Here is a 16,948-nt window from a genome sequence, read left to right on the forward strand (position 1 = left end):
CAAAGCCATTGCACTGAGTGTAACTCAACAGCTGGTGGAGCATGGAGCACCTTGGTGGCAAAGCGCTATTTCCCCGCTCCCAGACACTGGCTGCAGCCCACTGCACCAACTAAAGCCTTTCGTTTCTTAAATTCCAGTCGAGACATTATTCACTTCTCTTCCGCGAGATATTTACAATCACAAAAAAGCGTTGAGCAGACCGGAAAAAGTTTTAAATACGGTTGTAATTTTAAACGTTAGAATTATAATATAATTTTACACTCGTGTTAAATAAGTCTCATTCAGCTCAGAGATGCGGAATCGGGTGCCAGGGAGAGCGCCCCATTGAGTTCGCCTGACAGAAGGGATGCGGCAAACAGCTCAGACACTTCCTGTACAGGAAAATGGACTGTATGTAGATCAGCACCTTGGTGTGAAACAAGCTGGATGGAAATCCATTTGAGTGCTTCGTAAGGGATTTTTGGCTTATTTTGTAAATTGTTTGAAATTCTTTAAACGTGTAAAGTAAACATTGGTATTTCTGTATTTGGAGCCTTTTGACGTGCGCGATATAACCCGTTAAGATTGCTACTGTACTCACCAGCCGAGTGCCTCAGCTCTGCTCTAAATGTGTTTGAGATCCGGCAGTGTAACGCAAATTAGCTGCAAGTTGCTGACCTGATTTTTGGGGCTACGAGGGAGGGGGAAAAAAACCAAAATTAAGCTTCCAAACAAACATGAACTATATAATTTTTTAAAATGTAGAACAGTTTCGTTTCCGTTTAGCGAAAAAAAATGGAGAAAAACTTTCTCAGAGATGACATCAGCTAACCCTTGCAGGACAGCCCGTACCATCCCAACACAGTAACAAAAAGACATTCAAAAAGTTTAATTGATCGGTAGAGTTTCCATTGCTTAAAATTTGTTTTAAAATAACTAGAAATACTGTACCATGTCAGTCCCTCGATACAAAGTGGCATTTATCGATTGGATGGGGGCACACGACGCTTTTACTGAAATAGCATATAAACCAATTAAAACATCAAAGATTGAACAAGAGTTGGGCTCCTGCGGCGAAAAAAGACTTACCTTTAATAGTCCCCCTCAGCCAGGTAAAGTGTAAAGAGTCTGCCGGTGCCTGACCGGATACATTGGTTTTTATAACCCTAACATCACTACCAAATTAATTATTTTATTGATAGTCAAATGGAGGTCGATCCCTCCCCGGACCCCGCTCGCTGCAAGTCTGCGGCGACTTTCCTGTCCAGATTTTGATCGCGATCGTCTCTTCCCCCCCCGCCCGTCTCTCTCTCTGTCTCCCCCCACCTTGCCCCTCTCTCTCTCTCTCTCTGTCCCTGCCCGTCTCTCTCTGTCTTGCCCCGCCCTGCCCGTCTCTATCTCCCCCCACTCCTCGCTCGCTCGCTTGCTCTGATTATTGATGTTGCTCCTTTGTGCTGTTTTATACCGGCTCCAGCCGGTCACTGCGCACACGTGCTCGCCCACGAGCACCAGCGCCTCCCGTGGCCGCGCGGCGCACCTGAGCGCGCCCGCCCCCTGGGCTGTCGGCCCGCCGCACGCTGCTTTCAACCCACCTCTCCCCAGAGCGGGAGCGAGCGCGAGTGCCCGCTGCGCGCGCGGCCACCACCGGGCTGAGCAGGTTTATTCCAGTTAAAACCGAAGACAAACCGGATCACTCCATGAGTTTCGCCTTAAGAGAAAGTTGCCTAGGAGGTAAATTAGATAAGAGGAGTATTCTTGGGGTTTTAAAGCTGTTTACCCCCTTCCTCCATCTCCCAATTTAATATACTCAAGTGTCTTCCAGAAGAGTTGCTAGGTTTTTTCTTAAGCTGCAATGGTACCTGTTCACACTTTTTCTCCTCTAATGTACAGGTCGGAGCAAAAGAAGTCAACATCAGATCTGTGACTCGAGTTCATACATTAACCGAGGCTACCCCAAAACAGACCTGTGTAGTTCAGATAAAAACCTGCCTTAATAGTCACAGTGCAGTTGGCATTCTGTATTACCCAATTTTAGCAAAAAAGTAGATATGAGTAATGTAGAAAGTGCTAATTGACTATACATCCATGTTTTGTGCTGCTCTGAGAATTCCTACCCACCCAGAGCAAGATTAATAAATAATCAGTGCTTGATAAGATCATTCATTAACTTAATGCTAGTGAGCTTGGTGAAGGAGATTTTGACATCGACAGAAGTGAAAACTGACAGACCCTCTGTGAGGATTCAGATGGTTGGAGCACATTCCTAAATTGGTAACAGTTTAAGTTTGAAAAACCAGCAATTAATAACAATTAACTTATATATTTATATAGCGCCTTTAATGTAGTAAAACGTCCCATGACGCTTCACAGGAGCGTTATCAAACAAAATTTGACACCGTATCGCATAAGGAGATATTAGGGCAGATGTAACGAGGTAGGTTTTAAGGAGCGTCTTAAAGGTTGGAAAAAGAGATTGAGAGATTTAGAGAGGGAATTTCAGAGCTTAGGTCATTGGCAGCTGAAGGCATGGCTGCCAATGGTGGAGCGATTAAAATCGGGGATGCTTAAGAAGCCAGAATTGGAGGAGCACAGATATCTTGGAGGGTTGTAGGGCTGGAGGACAATACAGAGATATGGAGGGATTTGAAAACAAAGATGAGAATTTTAAAATCGAGGCGTTGCTTAACTACGAGCCAATGTAGGTCAGCGAACACGGGTGATGGGTGAACGGGACTAGGTGCAAGTTAGGACACGGGTAGCAGAGTTTTGAATGACCTCAAGTTTGCGGAGGGTAGAAAATGGGAGGCCATCCAGTAGTGCGTTGGAATAGCCAAGTCTAGAGGTAACAAAGGCATAGATGTGGGTTTCGGCAGATTATGAGCTGAGGCGGGGCAGAGTCGGGTGATTTTACCGATCTGGAAATAGGTGGTCTTAGTGATGAGGCGGATATGTGGTCGGAAGCTTTTCTGGGGTTAGATATGGCACCAAGGTTACGAACAGTCTGTTTCAGCCTCAGAGTTGCCAGGGAGAGGGATGGAGTCAGTGGCTAGGGAACAGAATTTGTGGAGGGGACTAAAGACAATGGGCTGGATTTTATCAATGGAGGCGTATAGGAGGCGGGACTACAACTTTTGGGGTTGTCGTCCCGCCTCCATTGAGTTGTGGCCAACCCACTCGATTTTCACTTGATTGACCTTGTTGAGCCCACCCAGCTGGCTCAGCAGGCCAATTAAGGGGCAACAGGTGATGTCACAGATTGACACTTCATCTGTCGAGAGCTTTTGACAGATGAAATATCAGCGTTTGACAGCTCTTTGAAGCTGTCAAACACTGACAATCTGTACACTGTTAATTCCTTCCTCAGGCTGATTTAGAGATCTCTCCAGAACAGAAAGCAGAATGCTGCAGATTTTGACAGCTCACGGCCATTCTGCTTTCTGTGCCGGTGAGATGAGGGACTCCCGAGACCCGAAGGAAGGAAGGCTGCATTAGTAAGAAAAGGTAAGTAAAACTTATTTAAACACTTTCCACACACCAAACACACTCACCTCTGCACTCATGCACTGATCACTCGCCTGAACACCGGACATCTCGAACCCTCCAAGCCCTTCAGCCCGACGGTCCGCCTCGCTAACTTGGCGTGGTTTGGAGCCGTCGGAAAGCCCACACTTCAGGGATAAAAATAAGGATTAGGCTAAAAACTGCCTGTTAACTACCTGTTAACAGGCAGTTAATTGGCACTAATCCCCTTCCCACCTCAGGGAGGCAGCTCCCAGCACAGGTCGGGTACCTGCCTCCTGGGAAACGGGCATGGAGGCGGGATGGGTTTGTGCCCCCCGATTTTGTGATTTTAACCCCTCACATGCCTCCAATCCCTCCTCAACGGCCCGATGAAATTCGAGCCCAATAACTTTGGTCTTCCCAATACTTAGTTGGAGAAAATTTCTACTCATCCAGTACTGGATGTCGGGACAAGCAGTGTGGCAACTTAGAGACGGTGGCGGGGTCGAGAGAGGTGATGGTGAGGTAGAGCTGGGTGTTGTCAGAGTACATGTGGAAACTGATGTGTCTACAAAAAACAATTAAAATTTCAGAGATTGAACAAGAGTTGGGCTTTGGATGGACTCTGCGGCAAAAAGACTTGCCTTTAATGTCCCCCTAGCCAGGTAAAGTGTATCGAGTCTGCCGGTGCCTGGTCGGATGCACTTTGTTTTATAACCCTAACATCACAACCAGATTAATTATTTTAATAATATTGTTGAACGGCTGGTGATGCAGGCCGGTCCCTTTCCAGCCCCGGATCCTGCTCGCTGCAAGTCTGCGGGGAATTTTCTGTCCAGATTTTGATCGTCTCCCTTTTCCCCCTCTGATTATTTATGTTGTTGCTTCTTTCTTAATACCGGCTCCAGCTGGTCGCTGCGCACACCTGGCAGACGGAGAACGCGGTGCACTTGAAGGCTCCTCGTGACAGCGCGCCCTTGGCTGTAGACCACAGCGCCTGTGCACATGCGCTGCACGGTGCTTTAAACCCACCTATCCCCAGATCGGGAGCGAGTACCCGTGCCCGCACGCGACCACTACCGGGTTGAACAGATTTATTCCAGTTAAAACCGAAGAAATACCGGATCACTATATGGTTCCGCCTTAAAAGGGAGTTGTCCGGGAGGTAAATTAGAAAAGAGGAGTATTCTTCAGGTTTTAAAACTGTGTTTTCCCTCCCTCCATCTCCAAATTTAATCTACTCAGTGTTTTCCAGAAGAGTTTTTAGTTTTTTTTTAAGCTGCAATGCTACCTGTTCACACTTTTTCTCCTCTAATGCACAGGTAGGAGCAAAAGAAGCCAACATCAGAGCTGTGACTCGACTTCATACATTAGCTGAGGCTTCCCCAAAGCAGACCTGTATGGTTCAGGTAAAAACCTGCCTTAATAGCCACAGTGCAGTTGTATTCTGTATTACCCAATTTTAGCAAAAAAGTAGATATGTAGAAAGTGCTAATTGACTATACATCCATGTTTTGTGCTGCTCTGAGAATTCCTACCCACCCAGAACAAGATTAATAAATAATCAGTGTGGGCATAAAGTTTATTTTTTTGCTTGTTAAGATCAGTAATTAACAATGCTAATGATCTTGGTGAAGGAGATTTTGGCATCGACACAAGTGAAAAGCACTGACAGGCCCTCTATGCAGATTCAGATGGCTGTCGCACATTCCTAAATTGCTTACAGTTCGAGTTTGAAAAGCCAGCAGTTCACAACAACAATAACAACAACTTGTATTTATATAGCACCTTTAACGTAGTAAAACGTCCCAAGGCACTTCACAGGAGCATTATCAAACAAAATTTGACACTGAGTCACATAAGGAGATATTAGGGCAGATGAACAAAAGTTTGGTAAGAAAGGGAGGTAGCGAGGTGGAAAGGTTTAGGGAGGGAATTCTAGAGCTTAAGGCCTTTGCAGCTGAAGGCACGACCACCAATGGTGGAGCGATTAAAATCAGGGATGCTCAAGAGGCCAGAATTGAAGGAGCGCAGATATCTGAGGGTTGTAGGGCTGGAGGAGATTACAGAGATAAGGAGGGGCGAGGCCATGGAGGGATTTGAAAACAAGGATAAGAATTTTAAAATCGAGGCATTGCTTAACCTGGAGCCAATGTAGGTCAGCGAGCATGGGTGATGGGTGAACGGGACTTGGTGCGATTTAGGACAAGGGCAGCAGAGTTTTGGATGACCTCAAGTTTACGGAGGGTAGAAAATGGGAGGCCGTCCAGTAGTGCGTTGAAATAGTCAAGTCTAGAGGTAACAAAGGCATGGATGAGGGTTTCAGCAGATTATGGGCAGAGGCGGAGTTGGGCGATGTTACAGAGGTAGAAATAGGCGGTCTTGGTGATGGGGTAGATATTGGTTGGAAGCTCATCTTGGGGTCAGATCTGACACCAAGGTTGAGAACAGTCTGGTTCAGCCTCAGACAGTTGCCAGGTAGAAGGCTGGAGTTAGTGGCTAGGAAATGGAGTTTGTGGCGGGGACTGAAGGCAATGGCTTTGCAAATACCAATATTTAGTTGGAGGGAATTTCTGCTTATTCAGTACTGGATGTCGGACAAGCAGTGTGACAAATTAGAGACAGTGGAGGGGTCAAGAGAGGTGGTGGTGAGGTGGAGCTGGGTGTCACAGAATCACAGAAACCCCACAGTGCAGATAGAGGCCATTTCGGCCCATCGAGCCTGCACCGACACATATCCCACCCGATCCCTGTAACCCCTACACCAACACATATCCCACCCTATCCCCGTAACCCCACGTATTTAATCCCCCTAACACTAAGGGTCAATTTTTTATCATAGCCAATCAACCTAACCCGCACATCTTTGGACTGTGGGAGGAAACCGGAGCACCCGGAGAAAACCCACGCAAACACGGGGAGAATGCGTGTTGTACATGTGGAAACTGACGCTGTGTTTTTGGATGATGTTGCCAAGGGGCAGTATGTAGATGAGAAATAGGAGGGGGCCAAGGATAGATCCTTGGGGGACACTGGAAGTAACGGTGCGGGAGTGGGAAGAGAAACCATTGGAGGTGATTCTCCTGCTACGATTAGATAGATAAGAATGGAATCGGGCAAGTGCAGTCCCACCCAGCTGGACGACGGTGGAGAGGCGTTGGAGGAGGATGGTGTGGTCAACCATGTCAAAGGCTGCAGACATGTTGAGAAGGACAAGAAGGGATAGCTTACCATTGTCACAGTCATGTAGGATGTCATTTCTGCCTTTGATAAGAGCCATTTCGGTACTGAGGCGGAGCGGATACCTGATTGGAGGGATTCAAACATGGAACTGCGGGAAAGATGGGCACAGATTTGGGAGGCAACACCACGTTCAAGGACTTTGGAGATGGGGCGGTATTTGCAAGGACAGAGGGGGTCAAGGGTTGGTTTTTTGAGGAGAGGGTGGTGAATCTTTGGAATTTTCTACCCCAGAGGGCTGTGGAGGCTCAGTCGTTGAGTATATTCAAGACAGATCGATAGATTTTTGAATATCAAGGGATATGGTGATAGTTCAGGAAAGTGGAGATGAGGTAGAAGATCAGTCATGACCTTAATGAATGGCGGAGCAGGCTTGGAGGGTCAAATGGCCGACTCCTGCTCCTATTTCTTATGTTCTTATGTAACAGCAGATTTGAGGGGAGGGGACAGTACTTGAGGAGAGATAACCGTTAACATCAGCTAACATAGCAGCCAGGAGGGGAAGTTGCATGGTCAGCTGTTTAGTGGGAATAGCGTCGAGGGAGCAGGAGGTGGGTCTCATGGACAAGATGAACTCGGAGAGGGCATGAAGGGAGATAGGAGAGAAACTAGAGAAAGATGTAAGTTCAGGGCTAGGGCAGGGGGGGGGGCGGTGGAACCTTGGAGGAAGTTTGGCTCGGTGGGCTGAGGGAAGTGGCAGAGGCAGCTGACTGATGGTCTCAGTCTTAGTGACAAAGGAATTCATGAGCTCCTCGCACTTGTTGGGGGTGAGGGTGGAAGAGACATGGGAGAGGAGTTTAAGAAGATGGTTTGCAGTAGAGAAAAGAAGCCCGGAGTTATCTTTGCATTCCAGGATGATCCTGGAATAGTGAGCAGTTTTGGCAGACGAGAGCAGGACAGTGCTTCATGTGGTCCAGCTAGATCTGGCAGTGAGTGGCCAAACCAGTTGTCCTCCATATCCATTCAAGTCTTACATCCCTTGAACAAGGGAATGGAGATAAGGGCTGTACTGGGGGAACAGCCAGTGAGAGAGAGAGTAATGTATTTAATAGGGACTAGAGCAGAAAAGGTGGAGGTGAGGGTGTGGTTGAGCAGATCAGTAACTGCAGAATGTTGTGGCCAAAGGCTAGACAGTTGGGACTTTGTAAGTGCAGTAATAAGTGAATTAGGAGAGATCTTTTTCCAGGGGTGGACACAGAAGGAAGTAGGGTTGGGAGGAGGCAGGGATGTGGGTGGAAAGCGTTACAAGGAAATTATCAGAGAGGGTCTTATCTGTGATTTGACATGATGGGAGTAGCGAGGCCATGTACAATGGCAAGGTCAAGGGGGTGGCCCTGAATATGGGGAGGGCAATTTATATGGGGAGGGGGCGAGATTAAGGGAGGATAGGAGGGCAGTGAACTCAGAGGAGAGAGAGCATGATGAATTGAGATGGAGGTTGAAATCACCGAGGATGAAAAGTCGCTCAGTGCAGAGGCTGAGGGAGGAAAGCTGAGAAGATATCTCGGTGATAAAATGGTACTTGGGTGGGTGGTAGAGAACGAGGATTTTAAATGAGGTGAGAGCGGTGGAACAAGGTGAGTTGCTCAAAGGAGAAGGTACCAGAGGAATAGGGGACAGTCCAGACGGGGCAAGTTGTAGAAGGTGTAGCCAGGTCGGGAGGTTTCATTTTGGGGAAAGGTGTCATTACCCCACAGTCAGGTTTCCATCAAGACCGTGATGTTGCTGCAATCGTCCACAATAAGCTCATGGATAGTAAGGGCCTTGTTCAGAAGTGAACAGACACTTTGGAGGGAAATGCGGAGAGGGGCGGTGATAGCTGATCCACTGGCAGAGTTCACAGGGTCAGCACTGGGAGGGATGAGTTGGATGGGAAGGAGATTGGCAAGATTAGCCCCCAGTGGGCGCTGGGCGAGAGAGTAGGGTGGGGCAGTTGGGGTTGATGCTCATAAGGCTACAGTGATGAGTGCCTCAATGGGCACTTTGGAGGATGCCAAGAGAGGCACAGAGGGAAGCTGTAGGCTTATCTAAGAGGGAGTCAAGCCTGGAACAGCGGCAGGAGAGCAGGAAGGTTGAGGAGTGCTGAAGGGTGGGGGTAGGGATTTAGGAGGGCTGAGTACCTGAGAGGGGTGAAATGAAATAAGGCATGACGATAGGAGAGAGGGTTCCAGGAGGGATAAAGAGAAAAGAAGTAAAAAAAAAAAAGTGGAAATAAAAATGATGGGCTTGGGTCCGCAATGACATCCAAAATGCGCAAGCTCTCAAGTTACATTGGCCTGGTTACGTAACAATTAATAGGATACATATATCCTGACAGTAAGTGGGGAATAGAGAGGAGACTAGAAGGGAGTCCAGGGTTAAAGTCAGAGGTCCCGTGATGGGATAAAGTTGACGTAGATAGGGTGGAGTTGGCATGGAGCATCGACAAATTGTTGTTCAAGTTCGGAAACAGGTGTGGCGGGCAAGTGAAGTCCAGAAGCTATTTGAAGGGTAGAATATCGAAGGATGCACTGCTGGAGGTATTTCCATGGGAATGAAGATCTTGAAGGTGTGCAGAATCGGTTGCGGGGCAGAAAAAAGTGGTGGCAAAGTTGACGGTCACCATAAGATCCAGAAGCAACGAAGAAATGTACTTAGGCCCAGGAGCGTGAAACTCTAGCCAGGAACCAGACTAGCTGAAGCTGAAAACTCAGTAGGCCAGTCACAGGCTCAGCAGGTAACAGCAGCGGTGGGGAAAGGGCTGTAAGCTGATCAAAGTTATTTTAAAATTTAAGCAACTGAGCAGCATATCCGAGACACAGCAGCTGAGTCTTATGGTGTAGTCCAGCGCAGAGGCGTAGTCTTCAAGTCCAGGAATTTGGAAGCCAAATTTGAGAAAAGGTCCAGTGCTCACTGAGGAAAATAAAGAGCAGGCATGGTCAGGGGACGTGTTAACTTGTAGTTAGTGCTAAACTGCACCCACTGTTAGAGCCAGGGGAACTTAAACAGTGGAAGAGAGGAAATTGGGGGAGAAAGGCCAAAGATGGCAGCGGATGGCCATATATAGAGGTGCACAGTAAGGAGCTCCATAGGTAGCTGCCAACCCAGGAGCCATCTTGAAACACTTCCTCTCTCTTCCAGAAGCACAATAGGGTTCCCCTTGTCCTCACCTTCCACCCCACCAGTCTCCACATTCAACAGATCATCCTCCACCTTTTCTGCAACCTCCAACGCGATGCCACCACCAAACACACCTTCCCCTTCCCTCCCCTTTCAGCATTCCGAAGGGACTGTTCCCTCCATGACACCCTGGTCTACTCTTCCAACACCCCCTCCCCTTCCCATGGCACTTTCCCGTGTAAGCACAATACAATTATTGATGAAGGTCACTTGGCCCATCTTAATTCATCTATCTAGAAGTGTCTCCCCACCCCCTGCATTACAGCATCCAATTGTTTTTTAATGATCTAGGAGTTTATTCGACATGTTGATCCATCATTCTTTGAAAAAAATCCTGATATCAGTCCTAAATTTGCCTTTTATTAATTTGAATGGGGTTTCCTTGCCTTACTCCCACAATTTACTTCAACTTAATAATCTGGATTTGCTTTTTCCATACCCTTAACTATCTTCTATAACTCTAAGATTGCCTCAGGTGCACCCTTTCTAGGTTGACGAGTCTGAATTTCTTTAATTTTTCCTCATAACTCAGATCTCTAACATTAATGATTAGCCTTATGGCTCTTCTCTGCACTGTCTCTAAGTGTTTGAATGTCTCCCTCATATCTCGGCGACCAGAACGGTATGCAATACTGGAGGTGGTTTGACCAGAGCACTGTATGGTGTGATCATGCCTTCCTCTGGCTTATATTCAGCTATTTTGGCCATGTGCTTCAACATTCTATTAACATTGTTAACGGCTTCCTCTGACTTGTATTCATTCAACTGTTTAAGTTATGCACTTCAGTGATCTGTTGACTTAGTTGATTGCTGCTCTGCATTGTTAGGACATGTTTAGCGATGAGCAATGTTCCCTCTAATTTTTTTTGTACTGAGCGGGCCACGACCTCCTTTGAGTGCGACCTTTTTGTCCGTGGGCAACTTCTACGATGTGGTAAACCACGTTCACTATCGTATCACTGTTAGTAGTTAGCACTGTTCACCACTGTTCGTTATAACTGTATCACTGACCACTATTGTATCACGGTACGAGGTCGCCTCTTGCCACACTGCTATACCTGGGATGACCACTGCCGACTCCGCCTTGGCTCCACCCACCAGGCCAGGTATAAAGGTGAGCGACTGGCTGGTATTCCTCCTGCTTGGATCGGATCACCCACGAGAGTGGGCTCTGTTATTTAGTCAATAAAAACCTTTAGTCACCTTCGTAACTCTTCGCCTTTTATTGGAGGAATTGATAGGTATATCAATTTTATTGACTAAATTTAATGATGTCCGACAACGAGTCACAACCGGCGGAGGAGCCACCAGCGCAGCTCCCAGGAGCACAGCCACACCAGCCAGCTTGGCTGCGAGCCCTCAGACCGCCGTACCTGGACCTGAACCCACGAGCAGCAAACTCAGCCGCAGACTTTAAACACTGGCTGGTCTGCTTCGAATCATACCTGAGAGAATCCAGCGTCCCTCAGGCATCCAAACTAAGTGTCCTGCAGGCACAACTGAGCCCGAGAGTATACACTCTCATCGAGGACATGACTACCTACGAGACCGCCATCAACCTGCTGAAACAGAAGTACCGGACCCCGGTAAACTACATGTACGCTAGGCACCTCCTAAGATCACGGCCGCAACAGCCAGGAGAATCAGTAGCCGAATTCTCACAGGCGCTATATGCACTCGCCAGGAACTGTGAGTTTAAATCGGTGTCGGCAGCCGAAAATACTGAAGATAATATCCGCGACGCATTCCTGAAAGGCCTACGGTCCGAGTACTCACGGCAAAGACTGCTGGAAGCAAAAGACCTCAGCATGGAAAAAGCTGAAGCCCTCGCTATCTCCCTGGAAGTGGCCCACCAAGATCAGGAAGCATTCACCAGGTACTGCTCGCGACCCTGGGACTCGGGCCCGACCCCTACCACAGCACCCTTCCCAGCGCCGCCCCCGGGACCTACCTCTGCGTCGGCGTCCCGGACCCGACCGGCCCCGCCACCCCCGGCACCGGCCCCGACATCGGACATCCGCGATCGGGCCGCCGGCTGTTTTTTTTGTGGCCAGGAGAAGCACCCGAGGTCGCGCTGCCCAGCCAAGAACTCCATATGTAAAACCTGCCTGAAGAAAGGCCACTTCTCCAAGGCCTGCAGGAGCGGATCCTCAGAGGCCAGCAGTGCCGCATGCGAACTATGGGGGCGGCCATCTTCGTTTAGGGCAACTGAGGCCAGCATCCCCACACATGAGTCATGGGGGCGGCCATCTTTGTTTAGGGCAACCGAGGCCAGCATCCCCACACATGAGTCATGGGGGCGGCCATCTTTGATTAAGGCAACCGACCCCAATAGTGCCTCATGGGGCCCTACCTCGTGGGAGACGCCATTTTACTCACCACGCCCGACCGCCTCGCCCGCAGATGACAACGACTCGCTCAGCTACACACTAGCTTCCGTCACCCTGGACCAAGCCCGCCCGCACCATCTGTCCAAGTCAATGATGGACATCAAAGTGAACGGCCACGCCACGACCTGCCTGTTCGACAGCGGAAGCACGGAGAGCTTCATCCACCCAGACACGGTGAGCCACTACTCCCTCTCTGTCCTACCAACGCGCAGCCGAATCTCGATGGCATCGAGGTCCCACGCCACGGACATCAGCGGCTACTGTGTCGTGACCCTGTCGGTTAAGGGCACGGAGTATAAAAACTTTAAACTCCTCGTCCTCCCCCATCTCTGCGCTGCCGTCCTACTAGGGCTGGACTTCCAATCCCACCTCCAAAGCGTAACCCTAGCATACGGTGGACCCCTCCCCCCACTCACAGTCAACAACCAGCAAACGTTAAACCGCCCACCGCGTAACACCTGCAGCCTCTCCACCCTCAAGGTCCCGCCACCCTCTCTGTTTGCTAACCTTACCCCTGACTGCAAACCCGTCGCTACCAAAAGCAGGCGGTATAGCGCCGGGGACAGAGCCTTCATTAGCTCTGAGGTGCGGCGCCTCCTGAAAGAGGGCATTATCGAGGGGAGCAGCAGCCCCTGGCGTGCCCAGGTCGTAGTCGTAAAGACCGGCGATAAAAACCGCCTGGTCATCGACTACAGCCAGACCATAAACAGATATACCCAGCTGGACGCATACCCCCTCCCCCGCATATCTGACATGGTCAATCAGATTGCACAGTATAAAGTATTCTCGACCATCAACCTGAAGTCGGCCTACCACCAACTCCCTATCCACCCTGAGGACCGCCAGTATACCGCCTTCGAGGCGAATGGGCGCCTATACCACTTCCTTAGGGTCCCCTTCGGTGTCACTAATGGGGTCTCGGTCTTCCAAAGGGAGATGGACCAGATGGTTGACCAGAACGAACTGCAGGCTACATTCCCCTACCTAGATAACGTCACTATCTGCGGCCGCGACCGGCAGGAACATGACGCGAATCTGGAGAAATTCCTCCGTACGGCCCAACGGCTGAACCTCACCTACAATAAGGAGAAATGCGTGTTTAACACCACGCGCCTTGCCATCCTCGGCTGCGTAGTGGAGAACGGAATCATCGGCCCCGACCCAGAAAGAATGCGCCCCCTCATGGAGCTACCCCTCCCCCACTGCCCTAAAGCACTTAGGAGAACCCTGGGGCTTTTCGCCTACTATGCCCAATGGGTACCCAATTACGCGGACAAAGCCAGACCCCTCCTGAAAGCCACTTCCTTCCCCCTCACGGAGGAGGCGTGCGCGGCCTTCTCCCTCATTAAGGGAGACATAGCCAAGGCCACGATGCACGCAGTGGACGAGTCCATCCCCTTTCAGGTGGAGAGCGACGCATCCGACTTCGCCTTAGCCGCCACCCTAAACCAGGAGGGGAGGCCAGTGGCCTTCTTCTCAAGGACCCTACAGGGCCCCGAGATCCGACATTCGTCGGTCGAGAAAGAGGCCCAGGCGATCGTGGAGGCAGTACGGCGCTGGAGGCACTACCTGGCAGGCAAACGATTTACCCTCCTCACCGACCAGCGTTCGGTGGCTTTCATGTTTAATAACAAGCTGAAGGGCAAAATCAAGAATGACAAGATTTTGAGATGGAGAATCGAGCTCTCCACCTACGATTATGAGATCTTGTACCGGCCAGGCAAGCTGAACGAATCCCCTGATGCCCTTTCACGAATGACATGCGCCAGCGCGCATATCGATAGGCTTCAGACCCTCCACGACCAGCTCTGCCACCCCGGAGTCACCAGACTCTACCATTTCATTAAGGCCCGCAACCTGACCTACTCCATCGAGGAGGTCAGGACCATGACCAGGAACTGCCAGACCTGTGCGGAGTGCAAACCGCACTTCTATAGGCCGGACCGAGCAAGCCTGATCAAGGCCACCCGCCCCTTCGAGCGCCTGAGCATCGACTTTAAGGGGCCCCTCCCGTCCTCTGACCGTAATGTGTACTTCCTCAACATCGTTGATGAGTACTCCCGTTTCCCCTTTGCCTTCCCCTGCCCCGACATGACCAGTAGCACGGTCATTAAGTGCCTGAATGCCCTCTTCGCCTTGTTCGGGTTCCCGAACTATATACACAGCGACCGGGGCTCCTCCTTCATGAGCGAGGAACTCCGGCAATTCCTCCTAGAGAGAGGTATTGCAGCAAGCAGGACCACCAGCTACAACCCCAGAGGTAACGGTCAGGTGGAAAGAGAGAACGCGACGGTATGGAAGGCCGTCCTCTTAGCCTTAAAGTCTAAGGGCCTCCCAACCTCCCGCTGGCAAGAAGTCCTCCCGACAGCGCTGCACTCCATCCGGTCATTACTTTGCACGGCCACTAACACCACCCCCCATGAACGAATGTTCGTTTTCCCCAGGAAGTCGACTACGGGAACCACTCTACCAACCTGGCTGACCGCCCCGGGGCCGGTCTGGCTGCGGAAACACGTGAGGACCCATAAAACGGACCCCCTGGTCGAGAGGGTGAACCTCCTGCACGCCAACCCCCAGTACGCCTACGTGGCGTACCCAGACGGGCGGGAGGACACTGTCTCCCTACGAGACCTCGCACCCTCAGCCGATCCGGAAACACCGCCACCACCCCCCCCAACCTCAGTCCAGGTAGACGGCATGCCGGAACCCCACGAGCCCTCGCCGACCACGCAAACACCAGCATCAACACCGGATAAGGCACCAGCACCGGATAAGGCAACACCACCGCTGCGGCGATCGGAGAGGCTTACGAAGCCTCCGGACAGACTGACCTACCAGAATTGGTAGTACACTTCACCCCGCCGGACTTAATTCTAAACAAGGGGTGAATGTGGTAAACCACGTTCACTATCGTATCACTGTTAGTAGTTAGCACTGTTCACCACTGTTCGTTATAACTGTATCACTGACCACTATTGTATCACGGTACGAGGTCGCCTCTTGCCACACTGCTATACCTGGGATGACCACTGCCGACTCCGCCTTGGCTCCACCCACCAGGCCAGGTATAAAGGTGAGCGACTGGCTGGTATTCCTCCTGCTTGGATCGGATCACCCACGAGAGTGGGCTCTGTTATTTAGTCAATAAAAACCTTTAGTCACCTTCGTAACTCTTCGCCTTTTATTGGAGGAATTGATAGGTATATCATACGACAACAACAACTTTTACAACACTAGCAACGACTTAAAGGCACATATACAGTAATGCCATATTGCCACTCCACCATCTCAAATCATGAGACAATCAGACAAACTCTTAAAAATCATGAAATCAATTGCTCTATTTTGGTTTATAAACCTCATTAGTGGCTTTATTTAATCTCTACCAGGTCACAGCTCTTACATAAACTACATTACACATGTCTCGTGTTAGAATTTGCTCTGTTAGCCTGTCAGGTGTCCCATCAAAGTTAATCATAACATCTCGGGGTCATTTTTCGATTAGGATATGCTAATATTGGAGATTAGTCAGGACAGTGGGCAAGTAGGAAGAAGCAGACGAGTCGGCAACATACCACGTGAGGTGTTAATAGCAGATTGGCCAGAATAATAGAGGCACTGAAGCAAACACATTAGCAATTATTAGCAAGATCACATTAACTTTCTGGGATTGTCCAGGTCATATCCCGTTCCTTTGTAAATTCAGACAGGAAACCGATTAAATTGATTAGCAGTAAAACCATCAAGACGGCCATTATATCAAGGTCTGGAGGTTTGGTGAGAAGGAACCTAGCTTCATTATGCATTCTGGGCATCATATGATTCACCTTAAAAGTCCAATACCTGCAGAAGCCAAGCTTGATCACCTTGGGTCCCTTTTCCTTTAAGAACCTCCTGAAAACCCACCTCTTTGACCAAACCTTTGATCATCCAATCCTAATATCCCCTTCTTTGACTGTGTACATTTTGCACCTGATCACGTCTCTGTGATACATAGAAACAAAGAAGATAGGAGCAGGAGTAGGCCATTCGGCCCTTCGAGCCTGCGCCGCCATTCAATGAGATCATGGCTGATCATCCAAATTCAGTACCCGGTCCCTGCCTTCTCCCCATATCCCTTGATCCCTTTAGCCTTAAGAAATATATCCAACTCTTTCTTGAATATACTTAATGAACTGGCCTCCACCGCCCTCTGTGGCAGAGAATTCCACAGGTTCACCACTCTCTGGGTGAAGAAATTCCTCCTCATTTCAGTCCTAAATGGCTTACCCCTTATCCTTAGACTGTGACCCCTGGTTCTGGACTCCCCGGCCATCAGAAACATCCTTCCTGCATCTAGTCTGTCCAGGCCTGACAGAATTTTATAGGTTTCGATGAGATCCCCTCTCAATCTTCTAAACTCCAGTGAGTATAAGCCCAATCGACACAATCTCTCCTCATACGTCATTCCTGCCATCCCAGGTATCAGCCTGGTGAATCTTCGCTGCACTCCTTCCATGGCAAGAACGTCCTTCCTCAGGTAAGGCGACCAACACTGCACACAATACTCAAGGTGCGGTCTCACCAAGGCCCTGTACAACTGCAGCAAGACATCCTTGTTCTTGTACTCGAACCCTCTTGCTACGAAGGCCAACATACCATTTGCCTTCTTAACCGCCTGCTGCACCTGCATGCTTACC

The 16,948-nt window shown here is 49.6% G+C and overlaps 2 protein-coding genes across 4 annotated transcripts in view; one reads left to right on the forward strand and one right to left on the reverse strand.

Moving 5' to 3' along the window:
* Window positions 1-1,292, reverse strand: part of LOC147102834 (monocarboxylate transporter 7-like) — a 39,041-nt gene extending 37,749 nt beyond the window's left edge. The window contains exons 1-2 of one of the 3 annotated variants that reach the window (XM_085963690.1): window positions 1,069-1,292; window positions 581-670 (exon numbers count right to left, since the gene is read on the reverse strand). The gene's annotated coding sequence lies outside the window, so the exon portion shown is untranslated. The remainder of the gene's footprint in view (window positions 1-580; window positions 671-1,068) is intronic. The other 2 variants (XM_085963688.1, XM_085963689.1) reach the window with 2 other exon arrangements.
* LOC147102833 (archaemetzincin-2) overlaps window positions 1-16,948 on the forward strand; it is a 133,510-nt gene that overhangs the window by 78,690 nt on the left and 37,872 nt on the right. Inside the window, exon 7 of the mRNA XM_085963714.1 lies at window positions 4,803-4,889. Within this exon, the coding sequence (XP_085819840.1) occupies window positions 4,803-4,889 (87 nt within the window). The remainder of the gene's footprint in view (window positions 1-4,802; window positions 4,890-16,948) is intronic.

The sequence above is a fragment of the Somniosus microcephalus genome, chromosome 21 (genome assembly GCF_052327205.1).
Source record: "Somniosus microcephalus isolate GS21.2 chromosome 21, FLI_Smic_1.0, whole genome shotgun sequence".
In the NCBI taxonomy this organism is placed as follows: Eukaryota; Metazoa; Chordata; class Chondrichthyes; order Squaliformes; family Somniosidae; genus Somniosus; species Somniosus microcephalus.